The 24,025-nt window shown below is 41.8% G+C and overlaps 1 protein-coding gene across 1 annotated transcript in view; it reads right to left on the reverse strand.

Moving 5' to 3' along the window:
• The window catches only part of clcn5b (chloride channel, voltage-sensitive 5b), a 92,184-nt gene that overhangs the window by 46,611 nt on the left and 21,548 nt on the right, over window positions 1-24,025 (reverse strand). The window contains 3 exon segments of the mRNA XM_084328082.1: window positions 3,470-3,661; window positions 6,915-7,014; window positions 15,766-15,959. Of these exon segments, the coding sequence (XP_084184208.1) occupies window positions 3,470-3,661; window positions 6,915-7,014; window positions 15,766-15,959 (486 nt within the window).

Consider the following 24,025-nt stretch of genomic DNA (forward strand, 5'->3'; position numbering starts at 1 on the left):
CGCAAACTATTGTTTATAGTGCATTTCTTGCCACCTTATAGCATTTGTACATTTGTATGACAGTCTATAATGCTCCCGTGAGGTTTTTCCGGACGTTTTGGTAATGATTTTCACTATAAAATCATATTTCTAAATGACAGGAAGTTGATGAAAACTGTCCGGAATAGCTTTGAGCTAACTATCTTTGCCGATGCATTGCAAGAAACGACGCCGCAAAGTATTGTTTATAGTGCATTTCTTGCCACCTTATAGCATTTGTACATTTGTATGACAGTCTATAATGCTCCCGTGAGGTTTTTCCGGACGTTTTGGTAATGATTTTCACTATAAAATCATATTTCTAAATGACAGGAAGTTGATAAACTGTCCGGAATAGCTTTGAGCTAACGATCTTTGCCAATACATTCCATTCTAAACGTAACGTTAGTTGTTCAAAACATTACCCGTCTATATAATTTGTTCCTCAGCGTTATATAGACGGGTAATGTTTTGTAAACTAACTGCAGCCTGCTACAGTTAGAAGCTAACGTTAGCCAGCAAGCTGCAGCTTGCTACAGTTAGAAGCTAACGTTAGCCAGCAAGCTGCAGCCTGCTACAGTTAGAAGCTAACGTTAGCCAGCAAGCTGCAGCCTGCTACAGTTAGAAGCTAACGTTAGCCAGCAAGCTGCAGCCTGCTACAGTTAGAAACTAACATTAGCCAGCAAGCTGCAGCCTGCTACAGTTAGAAGCTAATGTCGAGGAACAAATTATATAGACGGGTAATGTTTTGAACAACTAACGTTACGTTTAGAATGGAATGCATCGGCAAAGTTCGTTAGCTCAAAGCTATTCCGGCCAGTTTTCATCAACTTCCTGTCATTTAGAAATATGATTTTATAGTGAAAATCATTACCAAACGTCCGGAAAAACCTCACGGGAGCATTATAGACTGTCATACAAATGTACAAATGCTATAAGGTGGCAAGAAATGCACTATAAACAATACTTTGCGGCGTCGTTTCTTGCGCTAGCTTCTGTTAGCCAGTATTAGCCTTAATTAGCGTGAGCAAGTAAACTAACAGTGAACGTTTTTACATGAAATACAGCCCAAAAACCCTGCTGACAAACGTTTGCTTATTAAATACATTCTATACTATAATAATACAAACGTTTCATTGCCTCTCTGTGACGACAAAGTTGTTTAAATAAGGGGAGAAAAGTAGCTAAAACCAATGTATTTGGATGGGACAGGAAGTACCATTGGCAACCGGAAGTCAGCCGGAAGTTACTACTTTTAGGTTGTGCAAGTGGAGAATTGTATCCGTTTTTGAAACATCATCCGGTCAATATTGTATGTGTACGATGAATGCTGCACAGGCACAAACGTAATTGAATGACTCCCAATGAGCTAATTGCACTGTTAGTGTTTATGTCCTTAATGTCCTCTGTATTTATGTGGACATAAATAAAGCATCTAAAATGTGCGTGCGAGCGTGCACCTTTCTAGCCGCACAATATATACCTTGTGCTAGACTATAGACTCTATAAGTGTACACTGGCTGGGCGGCTACGTGGCGTAGTGGGCAAGGCACTCGCCACTAATGTTGAGACGCTGGGCTCGTCTGTTCGAGCCCAGCGCTCCACATTGCTTTCAGTTTAGCTGGTCGTTCATACTAATACACATTGGCCGTATTCGGGGGTGGGAAACTGATGGGTGGGGATCGGGCGTTGTGGACAGCGACTCCTACAGGTCGGTTGGTGCGCCTGCGCAGTAGAATCAGGAAGTGTCGGGGGCAGCGTGAGCCTCCCACGCGTTACTCCTCGCCACTGAGAGATCGAGCTGCGCAGGTGAAAAGATGCGACTGCTGTTACCTCAAGTACCGGAGGGGACTTGTGCTATGTATGACTTAGTCCACATTGCAGCCGGCTTGTGGGAGGCAAGAAACAGTGTTCGTGACAGGGGAGGGTTGAATTGGATGATACGAAATTGGGATGGGAGAAAAATATAGAAAATGGGAGAAAAAGTGGATAAAAAAAAAAAGTGTACACTGGCTGGTAGTGCGGGAGCCGACCGGCTGATGGGAGACTGTTTACGACACCTAGTGTTGGCAGCCACGGGGTCACGTCACCCGCCTTTGCCGCTGAAAAGAGTGTCAATAGACAGCCGTCTCCACCAGGCTCTCCCAGCCGTGTGGTCAGCAGGCAAAGTGATTCACCTCAGCTGAACCACGCGCCCCCCCCTCCCCCCCCCCCCCCCGTGCCTCTGTGACGGTGGCATCGCAGCTTAGTGAAGTTCATGGTTTACCGAATAGTGTGTGAATTAAGCAGGCGCTAAGGAGGTCTTCGCTCCCCTGAATGACCCTTAACCTCTTAACAGGCGCCCCAAAAAGTACCCTTAACCGCCCGCCTGAAAGAAAGAATAATCCGTAGTCCTTCTATAGTACTGGGTCGCTAACAACAAAAATATTTTAGGTATAATCCACACACTGGTTTAGCCACACGTACGACTTTACTAGGATTCATTCTGTACAAACATTTGTGAGTTTACATCCTGCTGGCTAGTGATTGATTGAAAACTTTATTAACAGATTGCAGAATGGGTACAATACAGTACAGCTCAATACTAACAACTGCTAAGAGGATGAAGACCAGAAAAATACTTTCATCTTGTTTACATAAGGAGTGAGTCAATTCAGAGGAACAGGTTGAAGCTACTGAGGGAGTGAGTACATTCTCAGTACACACTTCTTCAATCAAATCTGAAATTAAACTAAATGAATAAATTTAATTTAAACGACAAACCTTTCTACAGTCTTTTACCATCATGCACTCTGCTACTAAGGAATCTACCTTGCCAATACTACTACCTACTATGGTAATATGTCTACTATGCACTCAAGACTGTAGCACTCAAGTTCGACACCGTTTGAGGAACAATATTACTTACCCTTAGCTGCCAGAGTTACAAGGCAAGTCTTTCACCTTTTACATATCTAGCGTTGGCCTGGATTGATCGTTTAGATCACTAGCATGGCTAACAAATGCAAATATATTGTAGTCTGCCCCGGTGTTCTGACCAGGATTACCGGTACGTTCTATAGTACCCTATAGTACCGTATATTTGCATGTCTTGTCATAAATGTCTTGATGAATTTAAAATGGGGGACCCTGATGTAAACAAGACGAAAGTCTTGTTCTGGTCTTCATCCTCTTAGCAGTTGTTCGTATTGAGCCGTACTGTATTGTACCCATTCTGCAATCTGTTAATAAAGTTTTAAAGCAATCAATCAATCATTTTTGCCTCCTTGATGCACGCGCACATCGAGTCTGGCGTGGACGAGAAACCAGTCTATACCAACCTCTGGGGTGCCTGTTATGAGCTCAGCCCAGGTGTCTATACCAACCTCTGTGGTGCCCGTTATGAGCTCAGCCCAGGTGTCTATACCAACCTCTGTGGTGCCCGTTATGAGCTCAGCCCAGGTGTCTATACCAACCTCTGTGGTGCCCGTTATGAGCTCAGCCCAGGTTTTCCACGTGGGACACTTGTCCCTCTCCTGGAAGGTGGTCTCGTTGGACTTCCAGCAGCAGTGTTCGTGGTTGAACCAGAAGCCGTTCAAACACACCCCTTCCTTCATGTCAGTCAGCCAGTGGGCGGAGATGTCAATGCCGCCGGCCAGAGCGCCTGGAGGAGGGAGGGAGAAAAGGGGGAGGAGAGGTTAGGAGGGAGGGAGGGAGTACAGACTAGGGCTGGACGATAATACACAGGTATTGTTTATCGTCCATCTACGCAATCACATCATGGGAATCTTTTGCCATTGTGAATTTAACCCTTGCGATGAAGAACCATATAACTCAGCCCATGCATTTGCAGTTGTAAAGTCACTCCAAATCGCTGGGGTGAATCATAATATATTATATATTATATCACAAGAAAGTACCTCTACGGCCTAACAGGTCTTTGACTCTGAATGAACACACAACACTCTACCGTCTTTAGGTGAAACTGAGGTACTCAATTGTGAGACAGTTAAAATAAATACAACTAAATTAAAATAAATAAAACTAAATTAAAATAAGTAGTAACAAGATAAAAACTAAGATAAAATCAAAGAAAATCCTCTAAAAACAGTTACAGATTGATACACAGTGGTTAGTGATCATGGTTTTGAGCTGTGCGTAGGTTGGAAGAGTATTGATCTTTAAAGTGTGTTGAAGGATGTTCCGTGAGTCAGGAGCGTTAAGGGAAAAGACAGAGAACTCAGAACAAACTGGAGGAACTTTGAGCAAGACAGATAGGGTCCACAGTTCCAATCCAGCAGCATTGTGATGTAAGGTGGTAGCTCACCAATCAGGGCTTTGTAAATAAACAGATACCAATGATTATTGCGCCTCTCTGCAAGAGAAGACCGACCAACCTTATCATACAGGAGACAATGGTAATGAATCTGAGGGCAGAGTGATTTAACCCTTTCACTACAACACTACCAAATGGTTAACCCTTTCACTGCCACAATACAGAAGGCTGAAGCAGCAGCGTGTCTATATAAATTACATCATCACCATAGTCCAAAAACTGCCTCAACGATAATTTTCCTACGAATCAAAAGGAAAGCTGGTTCCATTTCTGTACAAGAAGCCAATCTTCCAACATGGGCTCATCTCCATCCAAGCAGATAACAGTGATATAAATCTATCGAAATGGGGTCATATCTGAATACTGCAACATTTATTTATCTTTACATGTCATGTGTTTTTCCCAGACACAGCATAACAAACAGAGAGAGAGAAATTAACCAGGAAAAAAGTTTATAATGGCGTATTCAGACAGCGCTTTTCATAACAATAAACCACAAATTACTGGAGAATATCTGCTCAGCCACTTGATATACAGGTCAGCCGCATTGCCTCAGTGCGGAGAGGGGGCCGGGGGGAGAGACGCTGTCGACAGCTGCTTTATTTCTTCTCATAACAGAGCTTTAATAAACCAGGAGAGGGAGGGCGATAGAGAGAGATATGGGGTAATAGGAGCCTCAGAACAAAAGATACATTATGGTAGAGGTGTTACAGTGAGACGGTGGCGCCCCCTTGTGACAAAATACCTTTAAAAAATAATAATAAAAAGGCTGTGTATCCTTGAGGTTGAAGCAAACTGAGATGGTTGGAGGTTTAACAACAAGATCAAATGGTGTATATGCCCTGTAAGTCCGTTTTACACAACGCAAAGTCACTAATGAATAAGCGCTGGGCCAACCCGCATACACCACTACATCTGGGATCCAGGCGATGGCGCCACAGGAGACGATATTCCACGCCGGCAATGGACTCTGCTGAACCTTTTAAGAACTGGGGTCGGTCGCTTCAAAGAATCATTAAAGAAGTGGGGCCTAGGGGGCGGTTAGGTGGCGTAGTGGAGATTGCGTTCGTCACCAACCCCGGAGCTGTGAGCTGGATTCGCCTGTTCGAATCCAGCTCACAGCTCCGGGGTTGTCACCAGCTTGGCTGGCCGTTCACACTAATACAATTGGCTGTATTAGAGGGTGGGAGAAGCTGGCGGGGTGGGTCCGGGTCGTTGTAAACAGCGACTCCTACAGTTCGGTCGGGGCGCCTGCTAAGCGCGGATAGGACCTGAGTGGGATAGTGTGATCCTTCCACACGCTACGCCCTCTCAGGGAGGATCCGCGCTGCCAGGTGAAAAAAAGCGGTTGATTGATTGATTGGTGTGTCGGAGGAAGGACGTGATATCCTCCACTCTCCCAGATGATCTGACTGTGGGGGGTAAGTGCGCAGCGACCAGGAAGGGGATTGGGAATTGGCATACGACTAACATTGGGATGGGGAGAAAATCGGAGGAAAATGGAGAGGGGAAAAAGATAAAAAAAAAAAAAAAAAAAAAAAAGTGGGGCCTGGTAGACAGCGCTGCATGAGAGTGTGGAGACCCTGAGCAGACTGTCGGGCATATCCTGACCATCTGCCCCCTATAAAGACCACCCTCGGAAGCCAGCCTCTTTGACGTGGGACAAGAGATAAGGGCATGGCTACAAGATACAGCGTTGGACCTCTGATGTTACATGAAAGAAGAAGACATAATCCAGGGAACCAATCAAAGCTAGTTTACGCAAGCACCTTTAAAACTGACCCATCAGCCTTTGCTTATTAAATTAAAACGCCCACGTCGAACGTTCCGTTTCATCTTCTGGATACACTTAATTATTATTAGGGCTGACCTTCGAATTTTTTTTTGGAATTCGAAGCTTCGGGGCCGAGATTTGATTTTAATTCGAAGCTTTGAGATTAAAAAATATATATAATAATAATAATAATAATAATAATAATAATAATAATAATAATAATAATAATAATAATAATAATAATAATAATAATAATAATAAATCATTATTTAAAAAAGAAAGAAAAATTTATGTTGTGGGACTTGTACAGCACTTTCTTCAACTTTGTCAGTGCTGTAAAGTTTAAACCTTTTTAAATCTTAGACAAACAAAACACTTTGCTTTCATGAAATATTGTAAGCCGTCATTTGAGGCTTTATAAAAGCAGCACAATGAACACAAATCTGTCAGTGCCGAGTCCGACCTCATCTTAAATAACAAACAGCATTGCTTGTTTTAATGGCTTGTAGTAGTAGAGTAATACAGTAACATTAGTGAAAATACATTACTTTTACAAGCCTAGCAACTTGTCTCTATTTTCTACCCCTTCAATATAACGGCAGTGTGAACGATGTTTAGAAAGGCTGATATCAGCTGAAAACACACATAACCTCTGGACACAAAACCAGTTAAAAGACAATCTCTGGTAACGGTGAGAGGTCAACACTAGACTGGTTTTGCAAGTTGTTGATTTTTTGTTGTTGTGTTGTTGTCATTTTGAAAACAGTTTTTGTTCTTCCAGCGTATAAAAGAGGGGTAGATACCTACCAGACATGAGTCCTACGAGCAGCATGAGGAGCCACCCAGAGAAGGCATCACTGACGCTGTGCAGCAGAGCCATCGTAGACTGTCTGCTCTTACTGGTGATCTGGGCGGAGAGGTGGAAGGAGGGATGGATAGATGGAGAGATGGAAGGAGGGATAGAAGGAGGGGAAGAAAGATACATTAGACAGGTTTGACAATAAGAAAACATTTAACGTTTTGGGTCTTTTTTCTTTTCTTTTTTTTACGAAAAATAAAATGGTAAATAGACTGCATCTCTAGAGATTTTTTTATCCAAAGTGCTTTACTATATGCCTCACATTCACCCGTTCACTCACGCATGGTTGTGAAGGCAACCATGCAAGGTGCCGACCTGCTCATTGGGAGCATCTAGGGGTTAAGCGTCTTGCTCAATGCGATACCCACCCCACCCACCCAACTACCTCCAATGTACAGTTTCCCCACCCCACCCTACCCAACCCCCCCCCCCTCGACCCCACCTACCCAACCACCTCCAATGTACAGTTTCCCCACCCCACCCCACCTACCCAACCAACCCCCCCCTCGACCCCACCTACCCAACCTCCTCCAATGTACAGTTTCTTCGTCAAATGTATATACTCTCTTTTTTAGACTCTTTTTGTATCACAAACAGTACTGTATTTGTAAATCTGGTATGTCATAAATGTATAGATGTAGCAGTACTGTCTATCTGTATGTCATATGTTATGATGAATTGAAAATGGGGGACCCTGATGTAAACAAGATGAAAGTCTTTCTCTGGTCTGCATCCCCTTAACACATTCTGCGCCAAAAACGAGTTTACTCGTTATTGCCCGCCAATCGTAGAGCGCCAACAACGAGTTAACTCGTTTTTATGATTGTTATTTCCTTTATTCGCTATTGGCATTCATAATTCATCCAGGAAGGCTCCGGGAGCCAGCTGGACTCCGTCTGATATTTAAACGCCTCAATACCACCGCCTGGTGGATTTCGGGCGAGTTGCACTCCACTCTAAACCGGATGTGGCGTTCTGTGCATCGGGGAAAATGGTCCGGCAGAGCTATCTTGTTATGTTGATCAAGACAAACACTCAAGTGCATTGGATCGCTTTCGAGACGCAAGAATCAATATGCTTTCGGCGTTTATTGCGTCATACAAACGGAAAATGGATCAAGCAGATCGAAATCAAATAATTGGAATATTTTTTCTCCAGACTCATCGGCCACAGGTAAGAGGAATCTAACGTTAATTCCAGCTCGATTGTTTCATTGCAATCCATCTGATCAATGTATGATGTTGTACTAAAGAAAGCCGTTACTGACTATCAAGGAATCATAAACGACCCCCCCCCCCTTTCCTTCACGCATGATGGAGCATAATGTATACCGAGCATATGAATTTTAATTTTTTAATATAGCGTGTATAGGAACGAAACGCCAATCGATTATGTATAATATGCGTCGGGCCTATAACTCGCGTTCTAGGAATTACTGCTCTACACTCTAAAAACACATATTCACGACGGTACTAACACGACAATGTATGAATGGAAAAATATAACGTTCCCACATCCGGAACGATAGATACCCGATGTTGAATGGGCCATAGTAATGTCGATATAGCTATAATATTTAAAAAGTTATAGCCCTGCAAAGAAGGTGAGCGACTCCATAGGCTTACAGCACTGGCAGAGAGTGGTTTAAGATGGGCAGACTGTGTGGCACAGAATGTGCTGTACTGTATTGTACCCATTCTGCAATCTGTTAATAACATTTTCAATCAATCAATCAATCATGTTTTATTCTGCTGGGGATGGTTGTCGTTGTCGTGTGGCTTAACACCTTTAAGTTACCCTGTGTGCTGCCCGGCTCGTTCAGAACACTCTCAGAACCTCAACGGTGTGGCTCTGCATCGATTCCACTACTAGCAACAAGTATTTCATACCGCTGTATGTCAAGAGTTTCACTTCCATACAACCGATCATTTATTCATTGTAGGTGAATTTATTTATTTATTTTTCCTAAATGGTGGATATCTCTCAATGATAACACTTCATTGTGGACTTCATCTGTGGGTGGCCTGAAAAGGAGGTATGGTAGGCTCACCACAACTTACCAATCATTTACAGCTACATTCAATGACTATTAAATAGGGGTGTAACGGTACACAAAAACCACGGTACGTACCTCGGTTTTGAAGTCAAGGTTCGGTACGGGTTTTCGGTACAGTGGGGAAAAGTTTGGCTTTCCATGTTCCACTCAGGGGTGATGTAGTGTGCAGTAACTAATTGTACTTGTAGGGCTGGCAACGAATATTTTTTTTTTTTTTTTTTAACTTCATTTTTTAGCGTTTATCGCTTTTCTGGTCAAGCATGACCGACAGGTGTAGGGTGAAACGGGAGAGAGAGCAGGGGAAGACATTCGGTAAATGACGGCGAGTCCGGGAATCGAACTCGGAGTCAACCAGATCCGTGACGCAGCACGGTATTCCGCGACGCAGCGCGGTACATGGTGTGCTACTGGAGCACCCCTACGAATATTCTATATTGAAATTAATAATCGACTTGTAATTTTTATTTATTTTTTTATAATAATTATATTAGATTGTGAAAAAAACAGCCCCCGGTGGGCGGTCGTTAGTGGTTAACATACCATTGTATTCGTTCGGTACACTACACAGCCGTTCGGTACGGTACGGTACACACTGAAACGGTTCGGTAAGGATACGTGTACCTTTACACCCATACCTATTAAATGTACTGTTGTAGGTAGATGTAAACGCTAATGGTTACCCTCGCCCACTCTACCCCCCTGGTCAGCGCAGCCCATTAGATCACCACTAACAGATCACAAAGGACATGTTTAACTGTGATGATCCGACGAGTACAAAAAACCTGTTTAACTCTGTACTCGTCAGACCGCCACTAACAGCACATCAAAGGACATGTTTAACTCTGTGCTCATCAGATCGCCACTAACAGCACATCAAAGGACCTGTTTAACTCTGTACTCGTCAGATCACCACTAACAGCACATCAAAGGACATGTTTAACTCTGTGCTCATCAGATCGCCACTAACAGCACATCAAAGGACATGTTTAACTCTGTGCTCATCAGATCGCCACTAACAGCACATCAAAGGACGTGTTTAACTCTGTACTCGTCAGATCACCACTAACAGCACATCACAAAGGACATGTTTAACTCTGTACTCTTCAAATCACCACTAACAGCACATATTGTATATTCCTCTTTACTTACTTACTTTTTTTACTGTATGAAGCACACTCTCAGGGGCTCATACAGAACCAAGTATGTGTATTTTATTGTGATAATTAATTAATAAACAAACTTGAATCACAAAGGATGTGTTTAACTCTGTGCTCGTCAGATCACCACTAACAGCACATCACAAAGGACGTGTTTAACTCTGTGCTCGTCAGATCACCACTAACAGCACATCACAAAGGACGTGTTTAACTCTGTGCTCGTCAGATCACCACTAACAGCACATCACAAAGGACGTGGTGACGGGGAGGAGAGAACAGCACACTAGTAGGCTTCAGCACTACTTAAATCAGGGGATCTCAAACTTTTTCATACCGTGACTCCATTTTATTTAGGATTTTTTTTAATGTATCGTGTAATTTCAACGTGGAATTAAGGAATATCAAAATAAAAGCACACGTTGTTGAACTTGATCATGCATATTTATTAGAAATTTTTATTACAGCACTATGTTATCAATACACATTTATAAAACAAGGCATATTTAGCCAAAATATGTTGCGAGAACATAAAAAAAAATTAATAAATTTTTTATTTTAATATATATATATATATATATATATATATATATATATATATATATATATATATATATATATATATATTAGTGCTGTCAGGCGATTAAAAAAATGTATCCAATTAATTACAGGATTTGTAATTAATTAATTGGGCGGCCGGGTAGCACAGCGCACTAAGCGTCTGTCTACCACCGCAGAGACACTGGTATCGAATCCAGCTGTCAGCAGTGCCTCCGGCTTGGCCGGTCGTCATACTGGCTCAATTGGCAGAGTCAGCGGGAGGGAAGCTGGTGGGTGGTAATCTGGTCATTGTAAACAGCGACTCCTACAGGTCGGTCAGGGCACCTGCACAGCGAGGGAGGGAAATGGTGAAGGTATGTGACCTCTAGGACTGTCTTAAATACTTCAAAGCTTCGTTCGATGGGCATGGGATTCGAATATGAAAATAAAATTCGATTATAAAAAGAAATAAAAAAAATATTTTTTATTTAATTTTTTGCAAAATCAACTCTGCCTCTCTTTGTTAACTACAACAAGCTATGCTGTTTGTTATTTAAGATGAGGTCGGACTCGGCACTGACAGATTTGTGTTCATTGTGCTGCTTTTATAAAGCCTCAAAATTTACAATATTTCATGAAAGCAAAGTGTTTCGTTTGTCTAAGATTTAAAATGATTTAAACGTTACAGCACTGACAAAGTTGAACAAAGTGCTGTACAAGTCCCACAACATTAAAAAAAAATATATAGAATCTCGGCCCCGAAGCTTCGAATTCCAAAAAAAAATTCGACGGTCAGCCCTAGTGACCTCCCACGCATTACACTTCACCAATGAGAGTCCTCGCTGCCAGGTGAAAAGAGGCTGCTGGCTGTCTCCTATGTATCGGAGGAAGCATGTGATAGACTTCAGGGCTCCCTAGACCGACCAGTGGGGGGTACATGCGCGCAAGAACCAGGAAGGGAAGGGGGGAATTGGCATAACGACTAAATTGGGATGAGAGGAAAAAACAGAAAATAGGAGAAAAAGTGGATTACATTTTTTTTTGTAATTAATTAATTAAATTAATCGCATTTTAATCGCATAACCATTTTAGGCCTGATATTTTATATTCTATAATCATATTTCAAATTGCATGTGTCCGGATGGCAGAATTCAGTACTGTATCTACAAAACCTTCTGTTTAATCATCTTCCCTTTATTCATTTGCTTAGATTTTTCAGGTCTGGTAAATTTTAGCATGGTGTTGTTATTCACAGTCAAAAAAATTATAATAAAGAATTGAATTGATATTCTCATTTGGTTCATTACAATTTACTCAAGCAAGAATACATTCCCTGAGATCCATAGATGTCCCTAGAATCAGATACCAATAACATGGAAATGGACCATTTAAAAAAAAAAAGTTTGTGAATGTTTATTCTTCTTCTTCTTATGGAATGAATGATTAAAAAAAATTATAATAATAATTTTAAGTATTAATCATTTTTTTTGTATCAACACATTGACCGCCACAGCAGGGGGCGCTGATACCCCATTCATTGTCAGGTTTTTATTCAATGGATATAACGGAACGTAGGCCAAGTGCGTCCACATTTTTATAGGATTCTATCACATTTTCATAACAATAGCACCCTGCGCCGTTTTCATTGAGGTTTCTTACAAATTAACGATGCTTTATCTTGTCCTTTATATGCCGATTATCATTAGAATCTTAAATTGTACCATATGTCCCCCTTTAGACAACATATGTAATGCTACCAGCGCACTTTTGTTAAGATAATTAGTTGGCCATTCGCGGTCGCTATACCGAGGTTGCAGTAATAGTTTAACGCTGTTCAGATCACGTCGGAGAATATAGACCCATCCCAGTGACCTACGACCTGTGCTAACGCTCTTGGGAAATGCAGTGTTGTAGTTCTCAACATTTTCAGCCTTTAATTTTAAACCAATGCTGCCATCTACTGACAACAAAAAAGTGTTGTCTAATCGTCACCTTGAGAGCTACTTCCGTATACAGCGCCGCCCCAAACCCATTCTAGAGATTCCCACTTTTTGCTGGGAGTGGGGCGTGGCCGTATTTGGTCCCAGACAATAAGAGTGGCTGCAATTGGTCACCGTGACGTTAGTTTTAGACTGTGACATTTGCAAGTGCTTAAAATATATCTTATATTATATCTATGGGTCTAATAACGCCGTCGGGTCTCAGTGAGCTGCTTCTAGTCAACATTGCAGAGACAGATTGTTTTTCCGTACATTTCCGTTTTATACCGTTTTGAATAGAGTATGGTTTGGGTGTTTTTCAGTAATTCCAGGAAAAGGCGAGAAAAATGCATTTTACTGTAATCCAGTCATCATGTTGTAATTTTTCGGCTGATTATCTAATCATCCTGAAATCAATGCTAGATTATCACTATTAGGTCTCCTCGTCCATACATGAAATGACCGTCGTAGCGGGGCGCTCCACCCCCACCGCAGCCAACGGTAAACAGCATTACACGGTCCACACAGATAGCTGTGATCGGGGTAGAAATAAATGTCAGATCAACGATCAAATTCATATATGATGTTCTTACCTTGTATCTGATGTAATGCAAAAGAGATAATCCAAATATCTTATCGCAATTCCAAATAATGCTCGTGGAGGTCCATACCACACTACCGACCGTTTCACAATGAGGGGCGGGTGGGCGGAGTTACTGATGCCATCGTTGTATAGAAGTGGCTCGCCTGAATATTTAAACCCCGCCCGCCCGCGTGAATACTTTGGGCAACCAACATGTCCTTCCGCGTTTCTCTGATTGGCCAGCGCTCTCCTTCGTGAATACCAGCGCTCTACGCTCGTTTACCCCCTCATGAGGCTCCCCCCAGGTGCTCATTGCCGCGCATGCGCATGAGGCTCCCCCAGGTTAATACACGCTTGACGGCACTCACACGCCAAGCGAGGCTAATCGCGGAAATGTAATGTTATGTTCGAATCCGTAGAATACATATTTATCAAAACAACATATTTATCAAAACAACTACCAGATTCACTCATAACGTTATTTCGCCAACACAGCCCAGCTGTCAGAAACTGTACATTGTAACTAGGGATGCTTGATATTGTCTTTTTTACCGATACCGATATACCGATATTGTCCAACTCTTAATTTCCGATACCGATATCAACCGATAACGATATATGCAGGGTTTACCCCCCAAAAAATGTAATAATTTCAGGTAATTAACATTACATATCTCTTGTTGTGGAATTAATACAACATTATGCATACTTTTGACAATAAATTAAATCTGAATTTGTTCTTACTTGCTTGCCTGGGTAAATAAAGGTTATAGAAATGTAAAAAAAAAAAAAAAAGGAAGATATTTATTTTTTTTGCAAACAGATACCGATATTTTCCAATATCACATTTTAATGCCGATATCGGCCGATAATATCGGTAGGCCGATAATATCGGACATCCCTAATTGTAACGTTATATAACATAACGTTATATAATGTTATTTCGCGTTTTATTCATAACGTTATTTCGCGTGACAACACAGCCCAGCTGTCAGAAACTGTACATTGAGGGGGTTTGAATCACTGTACATTGAGGGGGTTTGAATCACTGTTTACACTCCCCACTTACTGTACCATGTTCTACATATAGAACCTCATCTCATGCACCGGTTTGAATCAAAGCCCTATCGAACGTACTCAAGCTCTACTGTCTTTAACTATAAATGTTTACACTCCCCACTTACTTACTGATGCAATAGCTCCGCCTGGCAGTAGAGGGCGGTGTTGACCGTCTGCCAGCTCAGACAGGGTCTGAAGACTATACCAGAGGATGCAGCTATGAATTATGAATAGATATAGCGAATAAACGATATAACGATCCCAAAAACGAGTAAACTAGTATTTGGTGGGGAATGTGTTAATTTTGAGTACATTTTCATAACGCAATAATTTGCTGTGTAATTAATTAATCAAATTAATGCGATAAACTGACAGCCCTAATATATATATATATATTTTGTCAATGTCACTGTCACCTACCCGCACCCCAATTTGAGTCGCGACCCGTAGTCTGAGAACCACTGACTTAGATTGATTCTAGGGGTGAAACAATCGCAATGCATCAATCCTATGGTCAAATCGCATCGTGGTCAAATTAATATTGAATCGTTGCCTGAAGAATCGTAATCAAATTGAAGTGGGGTCAAATATTTACACCCCTATTATTGACCTATAGTCCATTCATGCCGAGTGAATCAGTTCCTCCAGCCACATTTGTGTATTAAAATTTTTGGGGGGAATTAACTGATTGGTCTAATCGCATCGAATCGTGGTCAAATGAAGAGATTGCATGATGCATTGAATCGTGCCTGAAGAATCATAATCTAATCGAAGTGGGGTCAAATATTTACACCCCTAATTGATTCCAATGTTTATTTTAGCCCACTGTGATTCCACTAATCAATGTTTATTTTACCCCACTGTGATTCCACTAATCAAATGTTTATTTTAGCCCACTGTGATTCTACTAATCAATGTTTATTTTACCCCACTGTGATTCTACTAATCAATGTTTATTTTACCCCACTGTGATTCCACTAATCAAATGTTTATTTTAGCCCACTGTGATTCTACTAATCAATGTTTATTTTAGCCCACTGTGATTCTACTAATCAATGTTTATTTTAGCCCACTGTGATTCTACTAATCAATGTTTATTTTAGCCCACTGTGATTCCACTAATAGCACTTAATGTAAAGTTGCTCTTGAAAAAGAAAAATATCACAAATTCATATACAAAATATTTGCTTTTAATATCAAGTTGCTTTTGATTAAAGCATTGAAGCCAAATATCCTACCTGAAAGTCATAAATAATAATAAAATAAGTCACAAAATGTTGACTTCGTTCTACTGTTTGCACATTTGCGTGGTTGATAAGAGCATCAGCTCAATATAAACACCAAGCTGTGTTATAGCAGACACATGTGAATGTACACTGGCTGATCAGCCCTGGGCTGACCTCCCCTCGGTACACAACCCCCCTTCACCTCTCTGTGTCGGTCCCGGTCTTTGCTCTTCTCGCGGACCCAGTCTATGGTGTTGAAGTCCTCGTAGGTTCCCACTCCGGGCACCAGGTCGTCCAGAGGGTCCACCAGATTACTGGGGCCAGTGCCGTTGAGGCCGGACGCTCTGTCACCATCACTGTGCTCGTCATGAACTCCTTCTGCAGAAGCTGCTTCTTCTGAGAGAGAGAGAGAGAGAGAGAGAGAGAGAGAGAGAGAGAGAGAGAGAGAGAGAGAGAGAGAGAGAGAGACAGAAAGAGACAAAGAAAGAGAGAGAACGAGACAAAGAGAGTGAGAGACAGAGAAAGAGAGCGAGAAAGAGAAGAGAGAGAAAATGAGATTTACAGGAATGTGGAGCCATAGGAAGACAGTAGAAAGCACTAATGAAATAAGGCATAGACAAAATAGCATGCATTTGCACACACACACACAGGGGGGCGACAGTGGCTCAAAGAGGTAGAGAGGTTGTCTGATAATCGATTCCAGCTCCTCCTGGCAGCTTGTCGAAGTGTCCTTGAGCAGGACACTTAACCCCTAACTGCTCCCCTAACCCCTGAGGCACCCCGCCTGGTCGCTTCCGTCGTCGGTGTGTGAATGTGTGACTCCGATCCACAGTCCACACACTTCGAGAAAGAACCTACAGCTACTACACCATTATTGACCAAGGAAACCAGTCAGAAACCAGAGAAGCACTACAGCAGTAGAAGAGAATGTGTCTCGTAGTCATATCCAGAACTCCGTTCTAAACAATGCTGCATTGATGAGCATTATCCACACAGAAAAAAAATAATAAATGAAAACCGATCGACTTTATAAAGTCAAATTCATTTGTAAACAATGGTTGGTAAAAAACAATTGGTAAATAATAGAGCTGTAGAATATGTGGCAGAAACAGTCATTTGTGGCTGCCCTTGGCAACAATACACAAAACCCAACAACCAATCAGAACGCCTTATCTGACTGGGACAGGGAGCGACACAGGAAGTGATGCCCCTTGTGATTACGGCTTTGTGTTGCGCAACACACAATGGTGTCCCCAGTGAAAGGAGTAGAGTCATTATTTGCCCCAAACAATCGTCCACATTGTTACATCTTTCATCTGAGCGTTAATGGGAGACATAAACTGAATGTGTGGTGGGTGTGTGGTCTTTTTAGTACTTCCTGTCTGTGAGGGGGGGGGAAACTGTATTGTGATTGGTGTGCTCACAGACAAAATGTGGACCAAGAGAGAGACTCAGTGGTTACTACCTCAGTTATTTCTTCAACTTTCCTTGGCTTGGTTCTACTACAGTTGGAAATAGTTGGGAAGAAATGGTGTCTGCAGTTCACGAGCAGTCTGCTCTCCCCCAGAGACGGTTAGGGGCCGCTGTGGCAGAGTTCTCCTCCCAAGTACGTGCTTCGCATATTTTTTTAAGAGGTGCTTTTTTCGGGCGCTCTCATCTGAAGAAGTTTCAACTTTAGTCGTGGAGCGCACAAACGTCAACGCCACCTTGTCGACAGACGGACCGATCGAATCAACCGATGGGAGGGATTACAAATCGGAGGTATCTAAAGAGAAATCGACACCTGTCGATATTGAAAGCATATAGATGGTTGCCAGCGTTAGTTAGCGTTGGCCATCAATGCTAACGGACGGTAGTACATTTGTAGTAATGTACATGCAACTTGTGTAACGTTAGCTGAAATAGCAACCCATTGCGTCCTGTGCAGTCGATTCTCTATGTACAACGCCTCAATTCACAGAGCAACACGACATCACTTCTCCGCTCTTATGAATTACCTTCAGTGATAGAAGACCGTATCAAATAGCACCCGGTTGTCAAGACTAACCCCATCCACTTTTTTCATTACAGGCAGCTGGCAGCTTTACGGCTTGGGATGTTCAGCTGCTTTTGTGAAGAGAGATGGTTGCTCCACTTTTTCACAAAAGCCCAGCGCTGTGTGTGGGATTGTTACATACCTACAGCCGACTAGTCAGACAGGTTTTCGAGAGAGGATGTTCTGGATAAATAACTTGGTTGCCATCTCTCTCATACAGAGAGGAGCTTGACATACTGTAATGGCAGTTACCATGAGTCAACAACACGGTTAAGTATTTCTGAAGTCAATGAAAATCCTGTTAACTTGCATGACGAGTCACCGCCACCGTCACCCGACATACTTGTAGAATCACCTGACAGTGAAGTAGCCTATAAAATGAAAACAATCACCCACCTCCTCTCAAACCACACGGGTTAACACCACAACACTTTCACCAACTGCCTCAAATTGAAAAGGGAAGAATCTACCCTATCCATACATACATACATACATACATACATACATACATACATACATACATACATACATACATACATACATACATACATACATACATACATACATACATACATACATACATACATACATACATACATACATACATACATACATACATACATACATACATACATACATACATACATACATACATACATACATACATACATACATACATACATACATACATACATACATACATACATACATACATACATACATACATACATACATACATACATACATACATACATACATACATACATACATACATACATACATACATACATACATACATACATACATACATACATACATACATACATACATACATACATACATACATACATACATACATACATACATACATACATACATACATACATACATACATACATACATACATACATACATACATACATACATACATACATACATACATACATACATACATACATACATACATACATACATACATACATACATACATACATACATACATACATACATACATACATACATACATACATACATACATACATACATACATACATACATACATACATACATACATACATACATACATACATACATACATACATACATACATACATACATACATACATACATACATACATACATACAGACTCAAATGTGAACTTATCTAGACTTGCCTTTGGATAAATTTGGACTCATTTGAAGAACACATGGTTAACATGTAGGTCAGTGTGCCCACCAGTGGCCCGCTTCTGGAGGTCAATAACGGACAAACTTTCAGACCTGTGTGGCTTAACTATCCCATTCACAGCTGTTACGCTACTCCTGAACGATATAACGACACTACCTGCGTCCGTTCAACTAAAAAGGGTTGTCCTAGCGGGTGTCACAGCAGCGAAGAAGCTAATAGCAATGAGATGGAAGGAGCCTGAGAAGCTTACAGTGATTAACTGGTCCCTAACACTATTGGATGTGATTTATCTTGAGATATCCACGGCGCGGGTGATTGGGGTAGGACAGGCAGGTATTGACCTGTGGTTCGCAGCAGCTGAGAAGGTCAGGACCGCCGTGTGTGGCTGAGCGGGGGGGGTCCGGCGGTCTCTTGGGAGGGGGAGGAGGAAATGTTTTGTCTGTCTTGTCTTTTGTCTTGTCCTCTTGAGTTTAGCTGGGGATTTAATGGGGGGGCAGCTATTTAACTATTTCTTCACTGTTTGGTCACTTTTACACGGTCTCTGTGAGTCTATGGAACACCTCTACAGGTTTTTGTTTTTTCATGAAGGTTCATTGCTCTGTTTTCGGGTCGTGTTCTCAAAAAGTGGTCCTTGTGGTGAATTGGAGATGTACGTTTTATTAATATAAGGTCACACGGCCGGGAATCGGGGCTGAACACTGGGAAAGACCATTTATTAGATAGTACCCCTTGGATTTAGAAATTAGAAGGTTGAACTCTGTTTTCTTTTCTTTTTGTCTGTATAAATTGTTATTCTGTATTATTATTGTTTTTGTTATTTTCTTGTGAAGTTCTATGTATTGTGATTGTGTTTAATGTGTTGTCTTGTTTCATGTGAATAAAAAAAAAAAAATTGATAAAAAAAAAACATGTAGGTCAGTGTTGGGGTGGATTCATTATTTCATTTGGACATTCTTTCTTAGCGCAGACAAAGTCTACATGAAGACTTGAAGGGGGGCGGGTTGGACTGGCCTCTGGTCCTCATTAAAGCTACAATAATAATATAGTATACACAGAGCCAAAGCAAAGACAATAGACAAGACCGAGGCAGAACCTCCGCCAAGGCTCAACTCTACCGTGCTGGGTGAAACGGTTTGGCTCATCAACCATCTAAATACATATTGATACAATGAGATGAGTAGGATATCACGACACATTTAAAACGCCATCATGATCCGACACGCTTATTATGGGCCTAATTTTGGGGACTTCATGACCAATGAGTCATTACAGGAGATACTCGTTTGGAAATTGGAGGTTTGGCCTGAAGGGAAATGTCATCGTGTCACCAAAATAAATATGTCTCTTCTTCGAAAGGTTTATTCCTGTAGGGGTCATGAATATTCATTGCAAATTCTGTTACTGTACAGTACGACCATTGGGTTAGGAGATACGCTCATTTGAAAAGGGAAGGTTTGTCTTGGTGGTGGCGTTACAAGAACAGTTATGGGGTCGTCCAAATTTGGGGTCATAAATTTCATGGCAATCTGGACATTACTTGTCGGAATATGTCCTGGACAGGTACGTACACAGACACGGTAATGATTTGGCTACATAACCTCCACCCAGGTATAATAACCACACTGACCTACTGTGTATAATATATACCATTATATGTATGTGTCTGATAAAGAGATAGGTATATATGGATGAAAAGGCATGTGTCTGATAGGGATATATTATTAAAATATTGTATAATTTTGTATTTTTATATTGTATTATGAATTTGATTAGGGTTTTTACTGTTGTTTTAATTGTCTGTATGACATGTAAATGTTGTGAGTGTATAAGGGTTTTTATTGTTGTTTTAATGGTCTGTATGTCATGTAAATGTTATGAGTGTATAAGGGTTTTTATTGTTGTTTTAATTGTCTGTATGACATGTAAATGTTGTGAGTGTATACGTCTGTAACTGTATTTTATGTGTTATGGACCCCAGGAAGAATAGCCCCAGCACTGCTGTGGCTAATGGGGATCCAAATAAACTTAAACTTAAACCATTACCTGACCCTGAAAAGAGTGAAATACTGGCCTAAATACACTGAAAAAATGGAACAGAGATAAGGACAGTGGTTGAAGTTATCATGAGTGTTTCTAGTGACCTTTATGTCAAACACTCTCAACCATGAGTGGTTACATCTAAACAGTAAACACACACACTAGCCTTTAGGGCTGAGCCCAAACAGTCGAACCTTTGTTCGTTACGTTGGCATTCGAATTCTAAATCAACATTCAAATTTTTTATTTATATATTTAATCTTTCTATCTGCAGATAAAGATTAGGCTACACTAATATTATAGATAGTATTAAAAACTGATGAGTTATATTCATTAAAGAAAGTTGATTTAATAAACAAATACATACTAATTTAATCAGATTAAATATTTTTTTTATTATTAAAAACAAAGGTTCGAACCCTGACAAAGTTCGAATCCCAAAAATAGGCTTCGGGGACAGCCTTACTAGCCTTAGTAAGATAATGTAACATGTAGTGTAAAATTTAAATAAACACATAGTCATACTTAGGCTTAAAGGAACACATCAACATTATGGGAAATGTGATTTCCTCTCTGCGTGTTCAGTAGAAAGCTAACCGGCTGCAAGCTAGCCTAGATTAGCTAGGCTGACCAAACGTCCTCTTTTGCCCGGACATGTCCTCTTTTCACGCCCTGTCCGGGGCGTCCGGGGGGGGTTTATTAATTCATCGAAATGTCCGGGGTTTCACTGTTTTTCAGTTTCAGTTTCAGTTTCACGGCCTTTTGCGAGCATCTGAAGGCTCGGGTCTGCATTTTTCGCCGAACATATAAATTACCGAATAAAGCGCTATTCGTTGCCGTTCGAATGCCATCTGGATCGCCAAAATCCGTGCCTCGGTTCTCGAGTTACATGCCGATATGTCAGGCATGCGACTTTTTACATGGCATTATCCAACCGGACTCCCGGAGAAGCATGCAGCTGCAGAGCCGCAGAGCCAGCGGCGCTCTCTGGGCCGCGCGCTGACGGCCGCGCTGTGAGGCAATAGTATCCAGCTGCAGGACGAGAGCACCAACACTCTCAGGACCGCAACACTTTAAGGACCCACACTTTAAGGACCCTCGCTTCCATTGGCTGATTTGGGTCACATGACCGTCCCACCCAATGGCTGAATTGGAGTATTGCACTGCGGGATTGATTGATTGATTGATTGATTGAAAACTTTATTAACAGATTGCAGAATGGGTACAGTACAGCTCAATACACACAATTGTTAAGGGGATGCAGACCAGAGAAAGACCTCAAAGCAGTACTGTTACATTTGTGACATACAGTAAATATATACAAGGGGGAGGGAAATGTACATTTATGATGAATTGAAAATGGGGGACCCTGATGTAAACAAGATTTGCGCGATTTTGCGCGCCGCGTGGGAGCAAATTCGAGACACATATTCGGTTGCAAAAAGGTGTCCCACGGTCTCCTCTATGGCCGTGAATATTTTCACGCGGATCGGAATCACGGCGTGCCCGTGGCACACTTTACCGTTTCGGCGAGTTTATTCCACGCTATGTCCTCTTTTTTGGAAATCAAAATATGGTCACCCTAGATTAGCACAAAAGAATAAAAGCGGATACAGACCACTAGCCAATCTCAAAATCTGGGAGGGGTCTTTTGGCCAACAGCTAGGCTAGTGGTCCGTATGTATATCCATTCCTTTGTGCTAAGCTAGGCTAGCTTGCAGCCGGATAGCCTTCTACTGAAGAGAGAGAAAGCGCATTTCCTATAGACCCGTTTTCTGTATACAAACATACCGTGTTCAAGCCAATCAGCAATAACAACTGAGTCACGTGACTAAGTTGCCTCGGACCTGCGCGAGCTGCTGCACTAAAATAATAGGACAGGGCTCTATGGAGAAACCATGGCACTCCCCTGACTAAAAGTTGTTTCAAATGAAAACGTCTGAATGTAATTTTGCCAAATCAGCATGGCTGTGAGTGTGAGTCTTTCACCTTTTATATATCTAGCTTTGGCATGGATTGATTATTTAGATCACTAGCATGGCTAACAAATGCAAATAATATTGTCTGCCCCGTTGTTCTGACCAGGATTTCGTTCCTTTCTGCTGCGGTGATGCATGCGCACACTGAGTCTGACGTATACAGAAAACAGGGCTATAATGTTGCCGTGTACCGTAGCCGAATGCAGCATTCATTCCTTTATTTTTATTTTTTAAGACGGTGGGCACAGCCCCCCTCTGGACCACCTCCTAATTGCAACTCGGCACCATCTTGTTTGAAAATCCTGGGGGAAAGCCCTGTGACAGGTAATCTGGCACACTTCCATGGAACTTGTGTTCATGAATTCATAAGTAACATCTAGGATGAAAAAAGCGCTACCTGCGTATGTGTCCCAACAAAAGGTCTCTGCCAGATCATCCATTGATCGTCCGTGCCTAAGTGAGTGAGTGAGTGAGTGAGTGAGCACAATGGTGGCAGTCCTGTGCGCCGTGGGGGGAAATTATCAATGTTTTTTTGACGCATCGCAGTGACACAATGAAGACCCCCATTCTGGACCCACGTCTTCATGGCTGCTAAAGGGTAGTAATATGTCATCTCCACAGTGTCACGGATAGAAGCATCAGCAGAAATAACAAACCACTTTCCTCATGCCTTGAACTTGAAGACGCACACTATAGTTGCCCGGAGAGGGGGGAAGCAAATACTCGCATGATCGCTATTTGATGAACCACACTTGACCCCAACCACAATTTGAAAAGACCCAATTCATCTGCTTCACAGATCTGCTATGCCTATAACTATTTCTAAAGACTAGGTTTCACTACTGCCCAGTCAGAACAAGAGAAGATAAGCTACTTTGAGAGAAGCAGCAGCAATCAAAATGGCTATGAAGGAAGAAAGTATCCTAATGTCACATGTTCCAAACTATGCTTTGATTCAACTTACAAAATCAAAAACTCATACCCGTTTTCACCAAACCCTCCACGTCCAGGTGCTTATTCCAGTATTCCCAATCCATGGCTTATTCCCGGTCGTCCAAAACACATCCACTGACTAAGCGCCACAAGTCAAACTAGAAGCCCCTTCTCCTCATCTGAACTCTCCAAGGAAGTACATTGAGGTTCACAGGAGGCTCATTGGTTGAGAAGACTGGAGAATCAGAGTTGCGATTGGCCAATCCGTTTGGGGGGGGGGGGGGGGGAT

Source organism: Notolepis coatsorum, assembly GCF_963971535.1.
Source record: "Notolepis coatsorum genome assembly, chromosome: 13".
Lineage (NCBI taxonomy): Eukaryota > Metazoa > Chordata > Actinopteri > Aulopiformes > Paralepididae > Notolepis > Notolepis coatsorum.